This window comes from Phasianus colchicus, chromosome 2, assembly GCF_987193195.1.
Source record: "Phasianus colchicus chromosome 2, bPhaCol1.hap1.1, whole genome shotgun sequence".
Lineage (NCBI taxonomy): Eukaryota > Metazoa > Chordata > Aves > Galliformes > Phasianidae > Phasianus > Phasianus colchicus.
Window position 1 is genome coordinate 16,376,414 of NC_143437.1, and position 18,668 is coordinate 16,395,081.

General features: G+C 46.5%; 2 protein-coding genes across 2 annotated transcripts; one reads left to right on the plus strand and one right to left on the minus strand.

Moving 5' to 3' along the window:
* The first annotated feature begins 1,760 nt into the window (after window positions 1-1,760).
* Window positions 1,761-11,894, plus strand: GALM (galactose mutarotase). The gene is made up of 8 exons (XM_031596960.2): window positions 1,761-2,054; window positions 2,970-3,124; window positions 5,132-5,338; window positions 6,770-6,851; window positions 8,355-8,496; window positions 8,570-8,744; window positions 8,903-9,011; window positions 11,667-11,894. The coding sequence occupies exons 1-7, from the start codon at window positions 1,859-1,861 to the stop codon at window positions 8,978-8,980; spliced, it is 1,035 nt and encodes a 344-aa protein (XP_031452820.2). The 5' UTR covers window positions 1,761-1,858; the 3' UTR covers window positions 8,981-9,011; window positions 11,667-11,894.
* Window positions 11,391-18,179, minus strand: SRSF7 (serine and arginine rich splicing factor 7). The gene is made up of 9 exons (XM_031596970.2): window positions 18,021-18,179; window positions 17,553-17,733; window positions 17,225-17,401; window positions 16,268-16,342; window positions 16,080-16,181; window positions 15,785-15,838; window positions 13,674-13,718; window positions 13,028-13,063; window positions 11,391-11,704 (listed from the first exon to the last, which is right to left on the minus strand). The coding sequence occupies exons 1-9, from the start codon at window positions 18,046-18,048 to the stop codon at window positions 11,650-11,652; spliced, it is 753 nt and encodes a 250-aa protein (XP_031452830.1). The 5' UTR covers window positions 18,049-18,179; the 3' UTR covers window positions 11,391-11,649.
* Window positions 18,180-18,668: the final 489 nt, after the last annotated feature.

The window sequence follows — 18,668 nt, forward strand, 5'->3', positions numbered from 1 at the left end:
TTTATTTTGGATTAAAAACAAACAAACAAACAAAAGTCAAAACATCTTTAAAAAGCAGAAAAGTAAAGGAATCCTAAGGGAACAGCACAATCATGTGTAAAATGATGCTTTATTTCTGCCTTGGAACATTGTCGCTTTCCTGCAGGCACCTGGACTTTCCAACCTGCTGATCTCAGGGAAATATCTGTAATTTTTCTCATAACATATTTATTTCCTGAGAATGCACGGTGCAGTAAATGGCTCCCCCCCACACACACACACCGTTTTTTTTTATGGTATGCATTTTTGCTAGGGCTTTGGTTGGGGAAATAAGGGACCATTCACTCCAAGTCTCAATTTCCAGTTCTCCTTTGCAACTGAAGCCTCTTGCCCGGATTAGAGAATCTGGACCATGCACACAGCCTGCCTTCGTGCCATGCCTGTGTCAGCCTGCAGGGCAGCTTACAGTGATGGAGCTGATAAATCATGGAATAGCAGAATCAGCTAGGTTGGAAGCAATTTCAAGATCACTAAGGCCAAATCATCAACCTGGTCCAGCAAGTCCCATCACTAAACCACTTCCAGCAGCACATCCACACGTCTCTTAACTATTTCTATAGATGGGGACTCCACCACCAAATCCTTGGTGCCCAGCGTTTGGGGATTTGTTGGGTTGCAAAAGGCTGATGTGATAACTGTGATGAAAGTGAAGGGAAAGAGGAGAAAACAGGTGATGCACTGCCCAGCTGTTTGCAAGAGCCTCAAGGCAGAGGAGTAGCTGTTGTGCTCACTTTGCTGTAAGAGAGAGGTGAACCCAAAGCCTAGGAGAAGTGGAACAGCTTTTTGTGAATGCTCATCAGCTGTGGAAATGCCTGCCTGGTACTATCAGACATGTCCAGGCCTGGTGCCACATTTTTCTTACTAGAAGCAAAAGGGGCAAAATGAAAAGATCTTATATTTGACCCTCACTATAAGCAAAACTCTGTGCAGCAATGAAATACTTTTTCTATAAAATAAGAGTGACTGAAAAGATCTACTGTAGCTGCCTACATCCCATCTGCCAGAGGCAAGAGGGATACAGGCACAGGACATCCATGAGCAATCCTGCAGGCGTCAAAGCCAGGCTCTTGGAACTGCCTTGCTCAAACACTGAGGACTGCATTTCTCCATTCTGTTACTCTTTCGTGTAATACGTGTCCTCGTGCAGGCTGATGTCTCTTCTGGTTTACCCACCAGCTTGAAAATCTGGTGCAGGGCTCACGAGCAGATTTGTCTGTGTTATCACCCTTGCACCTGCATGGTCTTAGATGTCGGGGCCATAAGGGTGCGGGAGGAAGCACCTGAACACAGCAGCCTGTTTTACTGCAGGCAGAAAGGCAGCAGTGACAAATTGCACAACCCCCCCGTGGAGGCTTTGTTTTGGGGGCAGTTTGGAAGCTGTGTGCTGTGTTGCCTGGAGGGAAGCACTTGCTGGAGATAAATATGACTGGTTTCCCTTCTCCCCCCCCCAAAAAAATATCTGAAAACAGGTGCTCAGAAGAATATATACACAGATTACTTTCATAATCCTGGGGTTCTCCCGCACACTGAGGTTGCTTTCCCAGGGCAATTGGAAGCAGCTGTTTCAAAATGCAGTGTGTAATGGAGCCCGGACCAGGGGCACGCACCTCCAAAAGCTCATTTTTTCCCTCAGCATGCACCCAACCCTGCCAGGCAGCAACTGCACGGTGTGGCTCCTCCCAGCTCTGCCACGCTGGAGGCAATCATGTGATTTTTAGGACTCTGTTCTCCATAACCCTCTTTGCTCCACTCCCGGCCACCCTCGCTTCCTCCCGGACTTCCTTCCCAGCAGCTGCGCAAGGACAGGGCTTGGGGAGAGATGGCAGAGGTGAAGAGAGAGATTTTCGGGCACATGCCCCTGGAGGATGGAGGAGGGGAGGTGGAGAAATTTGTGCTGCAGTCAGACAGCGTCAGAGTGGAAATCCTGTCCTTTGGGTGCATAATCGCCGCACTGGAGACAAGAGACAGGGCCAAGCAGTTTGCAGACATTGTGCTGGGCTTTGACACGCTAGAAGGTGGGTCTTAATCTGTTTCCTTAAAAAAAAAGAGAGAGAGAAAAGAAATCAGAAATCAGACAGATTACTTGATTGCTTCTACTCTGTGATCTACTCTTGAAGGCACCCCCAAATCATGGATTGTATAAGTGCAATTCCTGCTCCCTGTTCTGGGCTTAGCAGTGGGTGTAGGAACACTGGCGGCCCCACGTTGCAATGTGCCCCTCTAACAAGTCTGCCTCATTGAGCTTTTCTGCAAATTTGTAAACATTGCAGGTCTCCCCCTGAGCTGTTTCAGTCAAAGAACATAGAAACACAGAATCATCTAGGTTGGCAAGCAACTTCAGGATCACTAAGTCCAACCTGATTTACCAAGGTCTATCACTAAACCATGTCCCTCAGTGCCACATCCATATAGAATCATAGAGTCATAGAATTGCTCAGGTTGGAAAAGACCTTAAAGATCATAAAATCCAACCACGACCTAACCATACTACCCTAACTCTAACAACCATCCGCTAAATCATGTCCCTGAGCACCACATCCAAATGGTTTTTTAACACATCCAGGGATGGTGACTCAACCACCTCCATGGAGAGCCTATTCCAGTGCTTAACAACCCTTTCTGTAAAGAAGTGTTTCCTAATATCCAACCTAAACTTACCCTGGCACAGCTTGAGGCCATTTCCCCTTGTCCTGTCACCAGTGAGAAGAGACCAACCCCGCTCCCACTGTAAGCACCCTTCAGATACAGGAAGAGAGCAATAAGGTCATGTGCAGAACTGGCCAGCTGTGTGCCCTGTGAGATACCAGGACTGCAGCCCCCTGCACTGGAAGGAAGCTGAGAGGGAAATCTCTGAGCCCACGAGCACACCTGGAGATTGCCTGTCCTTCCCCGGTCCTTCCATGTAACAGCACACTGCTTTCTCCATGCAGGCTACACGAGGAAGCACCCCTTCTTTGGAGCTGTGGTAGGTCGTGTTGCCAACAGGATTGCCAAAGGGAAGTTCACCATGGATGGAAAAGAGTATCAGCTATTCCTTAATAATGGGCCCAACTCACTGCACGGAGGAGCCAGGGGCTTCGACAAGGTGAATGTTGGGCTGGTGGGACCCATGGCTTTCAGCACTCAGCCTCCAGGGTCATGGCAAATGTCTTCCAACCTGATCCTGCAGGACTTTCTGGTGGTTACTGAGTTGGCTCAGCTCCCTGAAAATGCTGCACATGCAGGAATGAGAGGAAGACAAGATTTTGGTGTTTCAGCAGCCACAAAGTACTTGGCTTTGCCTGGGTGGCTTGTGTTATCCTCAGGTGCCACACATTGTTCCACTGTGGCAATGCTGACCCACAGTGATACATCCACACCTCTGGTTTCAAGGATGTTACCTTGAAGCTCTGTGGGCTGCTGTGCACCAGGCTGCAGTGGAGCCTTCCAACTGCAGGAGCCCTGGATAAGACCACCATTCCACAGCCTGCCTTTCTGTCCTTCCCATACAAAATCACCTCCTACTGGGCTTGGAACACTCAGACCCTCCTATATTCTCCCAGGAGCTGATTCAGAGGTCTTTGTGCCACCTGTGCTCTGTCAGTAGTAAGAGAAGCAGAATCTGTCACTAGAAGGGCAGCTTTCTTAAAAGCCTTGCTGACCGTGCTGCTGATTTCACAATAGATTCAAGAGGTCTCTGCTTTCCTGAAGCCCTAGGCTGTGTCAAATTGAATACATGTGTAAGCAGCAGCAGCTGATCCTCTGCTTCCCCAGAGGAACTCATGCAAACATGCTGGTGCAGATGCTTTCCTTAGTTAATGTTTGTTTTGTGAGAGAACATCCAGGCTGATGGGGCAAGAATCAGAGAGTCTGGAAAAATGTCACCATTGGGCAGCACTGGTAACACAGCTTGATTAATCTTTGTGACCTGGCATCAGACTGGGATCAAACACCCATGGGCTCCCCCTGGATGCCTTTCAGCCAGGTGACGGCCACCATGCAGAGGCCTGTGGTCAGACCTAACGCAAACAAGAAGCAATAGCTCTTGGCTGTGACTATCTTGCTGATCTTCTCATTTTTTCATAATCTTGCAGACCTCAGTGATCAACACGTGGCTTGATGACATGGAAGCTTGCAGCCTTGCTTTGTGGTGGTGATACTTGATCATGTTGCTGGGGAACTGGAAAACTTGAGAAAAATAACTCTCCTAGCTTTAAAAATATCTACATGCTTACCGACCAGAAGTAGATTTCCTTTGGTGAACTTAAGTAGAAACTCAAAATATTAAACTAGAGTCCCACAGCAGTGGGAAGTGCAGCTGAATTGTACTTGGTGCAGGATCCACAGCCTGGTTATCGTATTTAGCAACCTTGGTTCCTGTGCTGGATGAAAATGTTGCATTTTGATGAGTCCCCTCCAGCTGTGGTTTCTGCACAAGGCATGAAAGCAGTCATTCCAGAGGCATGATCCAGCTCCTGCCTCTAGATCTGTCTTCTTTGGCTAGAAACATCTGTCTCTTAGCTGCAAATCTCCAAAGGCTCAGTGCCATACATCAGGTACCACTTATCTTAGCACAGTTTATATTTACATTGCTACCTAAAAGCCAGCCCTGAGTTAGTCCAGGAAAGGCAGCAGCCTGATGAGCTGATGTTGCCTACCAAAAGATCCACAAGAAGGGGAATAGATCCAACTGCAAAGTAAAAAAATCAATCACAGCCCAGGCCCTCTGAGTAGAGCCTCTGTAACAGAGTTCCAGAACAGACGCCCCACCATAGCAAACTGCCTCCTTTTTTCAGTCTCTCATGGAAAAGCTTGTATTCCTTGGTCACTCAGAGCCAGCAGGTTAATGTTTGTGTTTTCTACCACTTCCCTCTTTTTCTTTTCTTTTCTTTTTTTTTTTTTTTTTTTTTTTTTCCAGCAAGAGGATGTTGGGTTGTTGTTTCATATTTTTGGGTTTTTTTTTTTTTTGTTCCTAGGAGAAAGAGCAGAGAAGATGATCGACAGAAACCTTTTTTTTCAGTGCATGCTTCCCTGTGTGCTTTTTGTCCTCAACTTCATCCCAGCCTGGGGAAGGAGAGAGGGGCACTACTCTTCTAACACTTTGTCCTTGCAGGTTCTCTGGAGCCCCCAGATCCTCCCAAATGGCGTCTGCTTCTACCGGCTCAGCCCTGATGGTGAGGAGGGCTACCCTGGTGAGCTGAAGGTCTGGGTCACCTACACGCTCAATGGCAGTGAGCTGGCTATCAACTATCGAGCCCAGACCAGCAAGAAGACACCCATCAGCCTGACCAACCACGCATACTTCAACCTGGCAGGGCAGGTAGGTATGGGGAGACTCAACCCCACGGAGGGAACCGTGCAGGGGTGAAGAAGCCCAGGCTCCCACTGGGAAGGGCTTTGTGTGGGATCATTGGGACCAGCATGGTGACCTCAGCCGTCAGATCCTGCTGGCAGGAGACAGGGTAAGGAAAGCTAGCGCTGGCTGCTTCAGGACGTTCCCAGCATCTAGCATATGGAAGGAGTGTTTTCAGCAAAGGAGAAAAGGGAACTCAGAAAGGTGGTGACTCGTGGGGACAAAGCAATGGTGACCCAGCCTACAAGCTGCAAGAGACCTTACGTAGTCCTCAAATAAGGCTGCGTTATCCCAGTGTTTTGTGAACACAGCCACCCAGTCACAAATATTACCCCTTCTTTTGTTTGCAGCTGGTTAGTTTTGCCCTCTGCTGGTTGTGGACCCTTGGAAAGATTACACAGGAGGTGCAGAATTGGCGTCTCCTAGTGATGGACTGGTATTTTTGGCTGGCCTCTACGAATCCCTTTGAGACAAGGTACCAAAACCCTTGTCTGGAGGCTGCAGCTGAGACCAGTCAGTATAGCAGATAAAGATCCAGGTCAAAATAGGAGGAGACGTGGAGAAGGGATGTGACATGGCCAGAGTTGTACAGTGGGGCATCAGTGGGATGCAGAGCAGACCCACAGTGATTGGCACTGCATTGCAGCTGCACTTTGGTCTCCTGCACATTTGTATTTATAACTTGATTTGGAAGAAGAGGACCTGGGCAATTAAAAATTGCTGGGCAGAGGGCACAGGAAAGGAACAGAGTAACAAAGGAACAAAGTAACAGAGACTGGTGAAAGCAACAGTGAGAAGCATTCCAGCTTTTCTCTGCAGGTCTGCTCATGATATTGCCCTAAAAAATGGCAGTGCAGTTATTAGCTTACTCTCAGATTGTCCTCCTAGCCATACAGCAATATCAGCACCTATGGAATGCAGCTCAGGCATATTTCCAGAGGAACAGGAGACCTTTGGGCATGAAACTGCTGCTCAGTTTAGACAGTAATGTGCAGGTTTAGCTTCGACTTTGTTCCTTTTCCTGCCTAACAAGTCCCTTGCCAGCATCCCTGAGGCTGCCAGGGAGGAAGAGGAGCATGAGACATAAGGCAGGAGCACAGGCTGCACTTCGCACCATGCTTGCTTCCTCCCCCTTTTTGCCTGCTACTATATGCTGGCATATTTAGGCTAGCCAGCTGGCAATATGTTGGTGCTTGGCAAGGTGCAAGTTCAGGCTGATGGTCCCATGGAAGAGGTCCCACACAGCCTTTCACCCATGCTGGCAACTTGTCCTCTAATGAGGACAAGGTGGGAATGGCTGGGATGCCCCCTAGGCACTACAAGATCAGCTGCAGCATCACCACACCTGGGTGTTTGAAGACCCCTGCAGGAATCCCAGCATTTCCCTTCTTTCTATAGGGCTCACCTGACATCTATGACCATGAGATTTCTATTGAAGCGGATTCCTACCTGCCTGTGGATGACACCAAGATACCAACCGGTGGGTGATACATAGCAGAGAGAGCTTCACAGACAGGGGTTTGTACAGAGCTTGGCTTTACCATACTCCTATATTGGGATGTTCTATGGAATAACGTGGCCTTACTTCCACAAATCACGTTTCCACAAGATCAGCCCATGCCCAAGCAGTAGAGTTCTTGGTGCCCAGGATCCTGGCATTGCCCCTCATACACGAGCTGATCCGTCCACCCATCTCCACAAAGGGGCAGGGAGCTAGCACTGCTGGCTGGGAGCCTGAGCACGCAAACACAGCGCTTTTCTTTCCTGTCTTTAATGTTCAGAAAGAGGAAAGCCTGTGAAGGAAGACAACGCATTTTGCATGCTAAGCAGGTTAATTCAATGAGGGTGACATTGCTGTTTTCTCTGGCCTCAGAGCATAGAAGCAGACTGACAACTTCTCGTACTTCATCTTGATTTGGGGGTGAAACGGGGAAAACAGAGCTTCCTAGTTGTTGTTTTTGTTGTCGGCTTGTTTTTCCCCCCACTGTTTCTCCCTATGAAAGATCTTGCCTCCAAGTTAAACAATCCAAGCAAGCTGAGGCAGAGCATGCATTCCTGGTGCCCACTCCAGCACCCTCCTGTTGAGCTGTGCAAGCAACCGCACTGAGCTGCAGCAAGAGTCAACCTCTCTGCAAAACAGGCCTCACACCAGGTTTGATGTTGGAGGAGGTTGCTTTTAGGAATTAAGAAGTATTATTTCACAAAAAGGAAAAAAGAGAAAGAAACATCTGACTCAGACTTCGTTTAAAAAACAAAGCAAACAAGAAAGTTTTTTAGCTCAGGTGTCTGATAGAAGTAGTGTTATGCCTGCGTTTACCACTGTGCGTGCATGCACCAGCTTGCACCTGGAGGAGTGGGGCTTCCAAGTTGCAGCAGCTTTTGCTCAGCCTGGCATTAGGCTGGGGAAAAACTCAATGCTGTAGCAAACCCGATGCCCTGCTTCTCTCTGCTGCTTCTGTGGTGGAGCTGTTTCCACCAGGGTACTGGCAGGTTGCGTTCAACAACAGTTGTCCTGGAGGGTAATTAATATCTTTTGCATCTTAATTGCAGCTAGCTCTCCCCAGCTTTTCACAGCACACACTCAAAGCTTTGCGTAACCTTAGCCCTTGAGGCTGATAAAACTGCATATGGTTTTAGCCCCAGAGGCAAAGATGAGATTTGTACAGCTATTAAGCACAGACTGCTCACGTGCAACAGTTCTGTATTTTACATCAGTGCCATAATCGATGTGGCTTTTTTTTTCTTTTCTCAAGGTGTTTTTCTACTCCACAGCTGTAAAAGCGTTTCTCTTAGATGGCTCAGAAGCCACACAAGTGCACTGCTTGTCACAGGGAGCCTGATGGTTTTCAGGGTTTGCAGAGCAGAACTGGTGCAGAGCTGCAGGGAGCAGAGGCTGAAGCTGTGGTGGTGCCTCAGCCTGGCACAGCTTCTGCTGTGCAGGCCACTGGATGCAAATGTTGACACTACTGCTCTCCTGGCCTAGGGGAGGTGGCTGCCGTGCAGGGCACTGGCTTTGACCTCCGTCAGCCGGTGCAGTTGGGGAAGCACCTGAAGCAGTTCCACCTGGATGGTTTTGATCACAACTTCTGCCTGCCACTGGGGCAGGCTCGGCGCCTCGTGGCCAGGTAAGGCTGGGAGCCCTGAGGGTGTCCTGAAGCACCAGCATCCACTCGCCCACCCACAGCATTTTCTCTGCAGGGCTCACCACCCGCCCAGCGGCAGAACCATGGAGGTTCACACCACCCAGCCTGGCCTCCAGTTCTACACTGGGAACAACCTGGATGGCTCCCTGAAGGGCAAAGGTGCTGCCATATACCCCAAGCACTCAGCTTTCTGTCTGGAAACCCAGAACTGGCCTGATGCTGTGAACAAGGTGAGCCACTCAGTGCCTGTGGCGTCTGGGTCCGTTTGAAGAGCTGTAAGAAATGCCCATGGTGGGGAGATGCCCCGGGGTACTGCTCCAGGAAAGCTGTGGGCACACGGCCCTCCCTGGTGCCACCATGCTCACCTGTGCTCTTTGCCTCTCCGCAGCCTCACTTCCCCAGCCCTCTGCTCCTGCCCGGGGAAGAATACAACCACACCACCTGGCTGTGTTTTGGCACTGCCTGAGGAGAGAGGCCAGTTCCTGCTGCAGGAAGGGGTAAGCATCTCCAGCAGGTTCTCTCAAAAACCCTGCAGGTCACAGGAGCTGCCCCAGAACCTGCTTGGAAGCTTTCTTCTTCCTCTCTGCATTGTCTACACTTTAACTCCACTGCTATCCTGTCTCTACCATGCCCTCACCCTCTCCCCAGCCTCACTGCTGCACAACAGGTTTTGTTCCGTGGAGAATTGCTCTGAAAACAGCATTCAGAGACACAGCCTACCAGAGCTCAACCTAAGTAGGGGACTGATGGAGACATGGTTCAGCAGCCATTCCAGAGAGCACCAGCTAGTCCCAAAACAGCAGTAGAGGTGCTGGCTGTTGCTTTATTCAGCTGTGCAGAATTGCCCCATAACTCAAGGTCAACTAATCCAAGGGTGCCCTGCAATCACAGCTGACAGTAGTGTCTCACACACATACAACCTTGTGGAGGGAAGGAGTGCTGGAATTATACTGGCTCACTGCCAGCTCCTCTGGCTTAACTCCTATTTTGAAGCCAACAGCAATAACTGCACAAGAGCATCTTCCACATACCCTGGCTACAGGAATGAAACAGAAACCCTGAGGATGACTCAAACCCAGAGTGGCAGCAGACACCCTAGTAGTGCACTCTATTCTGGTCATGGGATTTGTTGCTGCCCCTCACATCTCTCTGCAGTGCTTTCTGTCTTTTGCATCAGGCCACAGTGGCCAGCAAAGCTGCCCCAACAGCACAGCCCTGTCTTCTCACACAGGGATCCATCTTCCATGGTGTCTCCGGGTACTGAAAAACAGGTACCAGTACAGCTGTCGTGTCAGCAGGTTTATTAGGGAGTAGGTTTGCCTCATGAGTACAGAAGAGAAAAAAGCTGATCAAATTTTAGAGCAGCAGCATACACGTGCTTCTCACCAGGTGTGCTATGAGCTGGGCAGGCAATACACAACCAACAAGCATTCCAAGCACAAGTCACAGGCTTCAGGTATTTCTGCCAAATCATTCCAGGGCAGCATTTTGTGCCACCCCATTGCTCCTCTGGCAGAACGTTATAAATACTGCTAAAATACAGATCACTGCACCTGGCCAACGAAACACTGGGTCTCACTGCTAAGCACCATGGCGGTGTCTACATGGACACCAAGCACATCAGGATGATGGATATAGGCCAAACACTGCAGTAACATGACAGTATGTTCAGCATCTGCACTACTTGCTCAAAGTGCCACAAACTTGTTATTAACAGGAAACCAGACTAACAAACAAACAAACAAAAACAAACAAAAAAAACACCCAAAACCCATGGGTTACCAAAGGAGTGAGTGAAGTTAATTTTGTCATCTTCTTGCATTTAAGTTCTGTTACGATGTACACAATGAAAGCAATCTGCCATTAGAGATCTCAGAAACACAAACAGGACTCACTTTCCACTTCAGTGCTTTGGGCAGAAACTTGTCTCAGTTCTTCACTTTGCTTTACCACCAAAACTGGCATCTGTTTCTGGTAGATTTCCCATCACAGTATAAAAAAAAATAGATTAATAAAATATAAGTCAGCTCTTTTTCCCCTCCAACCATTTGTTTGCTAACACTGTTTCCAGTCTTTTCCTGTGATCTGTGTCAAAGTACCATATCATGCAATTCTTTACTACAGAATGAGGACAAATACAGAGTGACAGAACTATATACAAATCATTAAACCTGCAGATGCTGCAAGAGATTAGCTTCATTAATACAACCATCTCCAGGATTTGGGCTGCTTTAAGGCCATACCCATTCTGTGCAGCAGGTTTGAATTCCTGAGGTCAGCTGTAAGAGTCTTTCACTTGAGGAGGAAAGTTCAAGCCAACAGCAGAAAGACTCATAACACTTCCTTTTGTCTCCCAAGCACATGCACCCTCAGAAAGTATGTCAGACCACCTTACCTCTTCCCCCAGAGAAGGAAAACGTGCTTTGAGACATTTGAAGTTTTCTTTATACGAGTAGACGAAATAACTAAAAATGCAACAAGTGCTCACGTTATCACTGCTGTATGTTCGGATGTTCCTGCAGATGTATTCACTTAAAATAAGTGCTTTGAACAAAAGCTTATCGTTTGATTTTTGGAACTGCACATTACAACCGCAGTGCTTATTAGATGAGTGAGAAAAACAAATGCCCATGAAAGGCATAAAGGAATTTAAAAAGCACATGCAAAGTTTTCACCATCTGCAGACAGAGGAGATAAGTTCTGTCTTAAAAGAAAGCAGAAAGCGATCCTTTCTTCAGATGATCCAACAGTAAGTGTGACAGTTTGAGAGGATGCTATTAGTCATTCCCACCGTACACATCACCCATCCATGTTACATGGCACACAGCTAGAATTACCCCAACGTTAACAGAAGCAGCAGGGTTACTACAGAGAAGTTTTAGTTAAAAATACACATTTTATTTCAATGTGCCAATAAAAAAGTCCCACATTTTCATATCACAGGAAGTTAATTCATACAATAAAAAGAGACCTGCGCTAGTCTATTGGTGTGACTAACTCAGAAGACCCAGATCATGCCAAATTTTAATTGATATACTCTTCTATCTACATTCTTACATTTACAAAGACACCACAAAATCCCTTATAATAATGTAAGCAAAATAACTTTCTTCCTAAAAGGTTAAATTCATAACTTTAATCCATTCTTTCAGGGCTTGCGCTTCTTTGAGGGCTTCCTGATGGCGAACGACTGAAAGGAAAAGAACCTGCAGTTAACATTTCAGCAGTGATCTGGGATTCACAGACATGGCAGGAAGATCAGGAGGATACCTGGACTACTCCATAACCCTTCAGGCACTGTTTTTTGTATTTTTTTTTTCCTAAATAAAATAACCAATTACTGTTGACAAAATAAGTAAGCTAATGATGAGACAATACATTCATTTTTTACTTTCACCTTCTCTGCATTTTTCTATTTCAATGTATTTGTATAATTGTATTAATTATATTGTTATTACTGTATAGCAATTTAAATGAGATCATTGAAGTCATCTGAACTGTACAACTAGTAGTGGCTCTCACGGAAGGCAGGATACATCATTATACAGCAAGATGCCAAAACCTGTTATGGTGATCACTTAGATGTAACAAGCATTTGTTCAATTCCCCTGTAATTGTGAAGTTAGAACTAATATTGAAGTTTTAAAAAGAATTATTATACTTTAAAAAAAGCTGCCTTAGAATCATAGAATGGTGTGGGTTGAAAGGGACCATAATGATCACATAGTTTCAACCCCCTGCTATGTGCAGGGTCACCAACCAGCAGACCAGGCTGCCCAGAGCCACATGCAGCCTGGCCTTGAATGCCTCCAGGGATGGGGCACCCACAGCATCCTTGGGCAACCTGTTCCAGTGCGTCACCACCGTGTGTGTGAAAAGTCTAATATCCAGCCTAAACCTCCGCTGTCTTAGTTTAAAACCATTCCCCCTTGTCCTATCACAATCAACCCATGTAAACAGTCTTAACAGAAGTTCTAAAAGTATTTAAAAATAATTTTAAAATATAGCAGCCTATTCTGTCACTACATATAAGTCCACACACAGAATTATTTACCAGCGTTTTCTGGGGGAAAAGAAAACAACTATAAGCAACAGCAGTAAAATCAGACTCAATCTCCCCTTCCCAGCTGTTACACCAGGTTACTCCACTCTACCTTCACAGTCCCACTGCAGCTTTTAATGAGACTCAGAGCTGCATCCCACATTTATTCTGTGTTTCAAGCTCACTAGCAGAAAGTCTCTGTGCAGTAAAGAACTAGTGAACTCCTAGTTAACACAGGAGCAGCCAAAGGCAAGGCATCTAACCAAGCACACTGAGGAATGCGTTTCTTATTTCCACATCTATATCACCACACATCAAACCACAATCATGTTATCTCTGGCAAATAGATCTCAGAAAAATATCTTCCCAGTATTTTCCTACAGGCAGCAGTCACACTCCTCCGCAGACAGCACCACAGATACTAACATGCCAATTCTACAGTATGTGTTACCAGCAGAGAGACCAACATACCTTCTCTTTGGAGATGGTGATCGGGACTTTGACCGACTGTCAAAACAGAACACAATTGTTGCAGTATACAGTTAAAATACACACACACACCAACAAAACAACCAACAAACATGAAAACCACCACAACATCATAGCAATGGAATTATTATGGGATTCTAGGCAGAAGCTCTTGAAGATGACAAAGCTTTCCCATCAGCTTTCACACTTTGTGGATTCTCCATTCATTTAGTATGGAGACTGCATTTATGCAACCATCTTCAGTGAAGAAAACAGAAAAAGTAGGGATAGTACAGGTGAGGCACTAAGGGGGGGGGAAAAAAAGCAGTCATAGATTCCTTCAATTCAGCAGCATTAATAAAACTTTTTATCTCATGGTTGGGAGAATAAAACTGAACTGAGCACAAAACAAGCAAGCAAAACAATACTGAATTAGAAACTGCAAAGAGCTACTAGGAAACAATAAGATAGATAAAGAACACATTCCAAAGGCCTGTAGAGGAAATTTTATAATCACAGTTATATCTGAAATGGATTAATTGGACACTCATGTTTTGGGGACTTTTTTTTCCTCTAGAGGCTTTGTTAATCACATGAAAACAACACTGAATTCTAGATGCCACTGTAGACTTCATCTCTGTATGCTCACCTCTTAGCTGGCGTGCCAGATTTAGATCTGCCGTGAGACCTAGACCTGCAACAAGAAGTAAAAACAACTCAGCAAGAAAGTCAGTGGCATGCATATCACCACATCTGAGCCAGCAAAGTTTACACTAAATATATAAGAACCATAATGCTGAATGCAGACAGAATGCTGGAAATTCACAGGGCTTTTGCTAACTATCTTTCAGAAGAAAGCTTTCAAACAGATACTGTACACGTTACTCTGGACTTTGGTCCCTGGCCAATAACTTATGCATGCTGATGCAAGTGGCAGGAAACACATCAACCACCCAAGTTCAGACCAGTATCTTCACACAGCTCGTAAAACACCAGACTTTAAACTTGCGAGTGCTATTAGCCTTGAGCAACAGCTACCCTACAGCTGAAACAAACTGCAGGCAGTACACTCCTACAAACGTCTTCTCCTCAATGTATTTCATCTTTTGTATGCACCTGACAAAAACACTTTTAGTCTTTTCTAGCCCTCTGGAGATAAAACTGCTGCACCAGAACACTAAATCACTTACAAGAACTGAAATTTGTAAGTTTCCAAAGGAAGTGTTCTACTTTCCATATCCATGGCTTTCCATGACTGCTTCCAGATGTACTCTTTGATGCTGTCAGTCCAGCAAACATCATGCAATACTTTTTCAGACTTTCTTCCCTATGAATCAAGAGTCTGTCTCTGGGTGTTTTGCATTCCTTTGATTCTTCAAGAAAGAAACTGTCTTTCAACTGCCTGACAGTAAATTTAACAATGACTTCATTATAAATTGAACATCAAAGTTTGCCATTTCTCTGTACTTCTGTGTATGAAATTTCCTCCGCCTCAATCACTAAATTACTAAGAAATGTGTCACAATGCAGAGTTCAAGCAGCATCCTTTACAATGCAGAAAACAATCCTGGTACTAAAAAAAGAAAATAATGATAATAACATCAACAGAATTTTCCCCTTGAGAGCCCACTGACGTTAGCTACTTTCTGCTCATCATATGCACTGAACAGTGATGAGCCACAGTTAAGTCACGTTACCACAACTGGTATTAAGATTCAACAATTTTAGCAAGAGGGAGAGAAAAAGTGCATTTGATCAATGCAAAAGCATCACTCTGCTACCTCAGGCAAATTCCTTTCTTTTTTCAGTAGGTTCTGAACCTTCTGTGTGACTTTTTGCTCTTAACTGAGCAATCACCTGGTCTTCATCTCTTCTTTCCCTAAGAATTCCTTACAGCTCTCCATATCACTCCTCATAAAAGCCTCTACTACCACCTTTTAATAATGAAATCTTCATCCTCAGCTGTGGATTCTTCCAGATAATCCAGTTGAATTCCTGTCTTTCTTTTGTTTCTTCACCAATGCCTACTGTATTTCTTATGCCTAAGAGCAGTCATTAAAGCAGAAGAGCAGACCAAGGAACAGGGTGGGCAAAAAGCAGTCTCCACTGAACAAGGCAGCTACCTGAAGACATCCATGTCACCTATGCCAGCCACATATCTGACAAGCTCTCCAGAAACATGCACTATGCTCACTTAGCATGGAAGCAATAAACCACAACATTAAGGAGAATTAATGGCATCCTAATTCAGCTACTGCAAAGTGACACTTATGAATGAATGGACAAGTACTCAAGACAGCTAGCTAGCTTTAACTGCACTACGAAGTCCTTCACCACTTTCCAGGTTACACACATTACATACACGCTATCAGAAGTGGATCCTAATTTCTGACACGTATCTGGAAGAATCCAGAGTTTCTTATGTGCTACATAAAGCAAATGAAAAAAAAAAAAAAGTTATCAAATAAATTCTAGATGTTTGCATTATTTGTTGTCTGACATAGCAAACTAATGAAAACAGTACTTCCGATCACCACAAAGACCTAGATATCACCAGTGTGTTAAACACACACACACAAGCCAACAAACTTAACAGACCAAACAAGAGAAAGTACAGTGTTCTGCACTAGTCTGTAGTAACTCAGGGTTCTGAAGCTTCTAAAGGGAACATGTGCTTTTTCCTGAAAATTTTAACATTGGACAGAAAACCTCAGCAGCCTCAATTAATTTAACTATGTAGCCCCCAGCTACATAACCTACCTGCTTCGGGGCCATGTAACAGATCTGGATCTCGACCTTGATCTTGATCTCGACCTAAAATGAAAAATATAATCAAAGACTGTTACAGCACTACGTAACGCCTATACACTGAAATATAAATCCTGCATGATTGTTTGACATCTTAGGCATCAAAATTTAACATAGAATATGCAGCTCTCTAAGGTCTCAAAAACTAATAGGATTATTATAAATTTAACAAGAATTATCAGATTAAGAATGCTTCTAAAACAGCAACAAACACAAAACTGAAAACTTCTAAGAAATTATTAATTACCTTGATCTCTTCAACGAACCCGAGCGGGACCGGCGTGGAGATACAGATCTAGACCTACGAGGTGAAACCGACCGTGACCTACGATAGGAAGCTGACCTGGACCTGCAGAAAAGTCAAATAAAATTGTTCAGTTGCATAAACAGTTCTAAGTCAAACAAAAAACCAAGAAGAAGCAAACATAAGCATACCTCCTACCACGACTTCGACTGCGTGAGCGAGAATACCTTCTTCCTCGGGACCTGGAGCGGGATCGAGACCGGGACCTGGTTTTAGGTTAGAGAAAACACGTATCAGAAAACAGACTCAGCCATCAGCACACGTGACGCCCTGCTGAAGTCAAAATTTTCAGGCAACTAAATAACTAGCATCTGTCAGTTGGAAAAAATGCCTGGGCCTACTTGTCTTGAGCATTTTTACTACCTAGAAAAATGTTAAAAGCTGAATTACATTGCAGAATTACATTAGAATAAAAAAATACTGTAATGCGTATTTAAAATAAACCTTGCAAGTTTGCAGGTCGACCCTCTTTGGCCCAAGGTCTAGCAGATCTAGACGATCTAGAAGTATCTATAGCCGATCGCTGCATCTAGGTGTTCTCTTCAATCTAACGACGATCAAACTGACAGCCCAATGAGCCAGGGTGAGGCTTGATTGACGCAAGAAGATTTTTCTAGCTGGGAATGTGGTCAATCTGGTGTTCCTCTTTCTAAACCGGAGGGGGGGCCCCAATTGAAAGCCAAATTTACTGTTACGGCGGTCACCGTCTCAAATTTTCTGCCCTTAAAGAATAAGGTCGAGCTAGGTGGAGATGGCTCGAGGGGATCTGGCCTCTTATGCTGATCACCTCAAGGTCTAGGAGGATCTTAAGTGTCGGATTTGCAAGGCGCCTCAGCATGAAATCTTAAGGCTCGTGACATTCTGAATCAAGGCGACTGACTCAAACGAAGAAACCTGAAAGGTTTTGACCAGGTTGATTATTAAGATAGCAACATTTGATAGAAATATCAACATAATGTAATATACACCTATACATTTAATCTAGAGTTAAAATTTAAAGAAAATTGGCGTAACATTCTGTTCTTTGCTAAGAAGCGCTACACAAAGTGAACCGGCGAAGCAACCCCGCCGCTCCATCCCGCCCGTACCTGCTCCTCCTCCGGCGGCTGTAGCGATGGCAGTCGTAGGCATAGTGGCCTTTCTCACCACACTCATAGCATCTGTCGTTGGGGTCGAAGGGGCGCCGCGCAGGAGGCCTGTCGTAACGGGAGCGACGGGGCATGCCTGTCGACACTTCCACTCGAACCCTGGAGCCGCAGATGACCCTGCAACAAGTCCACGATTCCCCTGAGTTAGCCGCTGCTGCTGCTTATGGCAGAACTACGAAAAGGAGAAGAACCAGCGACCAGACCCCGATTCTCTCTCCAGTCTAAAAGACGACGGTAGCCCCCACCAACACATGGAACGCTCACGTACTTCCCATCGAGTCCACGGACAGCATCTTCAGCATCCCTCGGGTCTTCGAACTCCACGAAGGCGAACCCCGGCGGGTTCCTGGCGATCCATACGGTTCTCAGCGGCCCATAGTAGCTGAAGGCTCTCTCCAGCTCGCCTTTGCCCGCGCCCGTGCCCAAGTTCCCCACGTACACCTTGGTCTCTGCGCAGGGAAGCGCTGGGTCAGTGCCGGGGCCGCCATCTTGTCCGCGCCGCCCGCTCCCTCCCGCCCTCAGCACGGCGGCGGCACGCGCTGCCTCCCCTCCTTCCCCCGGCCGCTGACGCAAAATGGCGGCGGCAGCCACGGCCGCTTCGCCTCGCCTCGCCTCGCTTCTCCCCCTCCTTCCTTCGCTCCCTCGCCGGCGGCTCGGCTGTCCTCGGTACCTCCCCCGTCCCACGGATCCCCACCGACTGCACTGCCCGCCGCCTCGCACCGCCCCGGGAGCTCACCGCCTCCATAGCGGCCGTAACGCGACATCCCAACGGCTCCGCCAAACCGCCGCTCCGCGCCGCGCACGCGCCAGCCCTCCTCTCCCCTCTCTGCCCGCGGCCCTCAGGCGGCGCGCATGCGCGCGAGGCGGCGGCGGGCGCCGGAGGGCAGGGCGGGAAGCGGCGGTTGCTGTGGCGACGGCGGTTACGGCCGTTATCGCCTTGAGGGGACGGATCCTGGGGGCGGGCGGGCGGCCTTCCGTGCTTAGTCCTTCGGGAAGGCAATTAAACTAGCGACAGTTAAACAACTGAGGAGATAAACAAAAGCAACACAAAAAACAGCAGGGGCTGAAACTAAACGATGATTAAAACTGAAGATGCCTGTTTTTTTTTGCCCAGTAGTGACTTTGAAGAAAATCAAATCTGATCCAGAAAGGCACCTGTTGGGACTGTTAAAAACTGGAAGGACTAAAATGCATAATCTTTAGATACCTACATGTGAAAACACACTACATTCCTTTTCTCTGCTGCTTTTCTCTCAAACAAGAGTTAGGATTTCCCCCTGATGCTCAGGCTTACAGTGAGAACAGCCGTGTTTGCTGATCTCTGCCTTCTTCATAAATGGAGAGAAAGGAGCAGCTGAGTAACCTCGCTAGCTCCTTCCTAAAC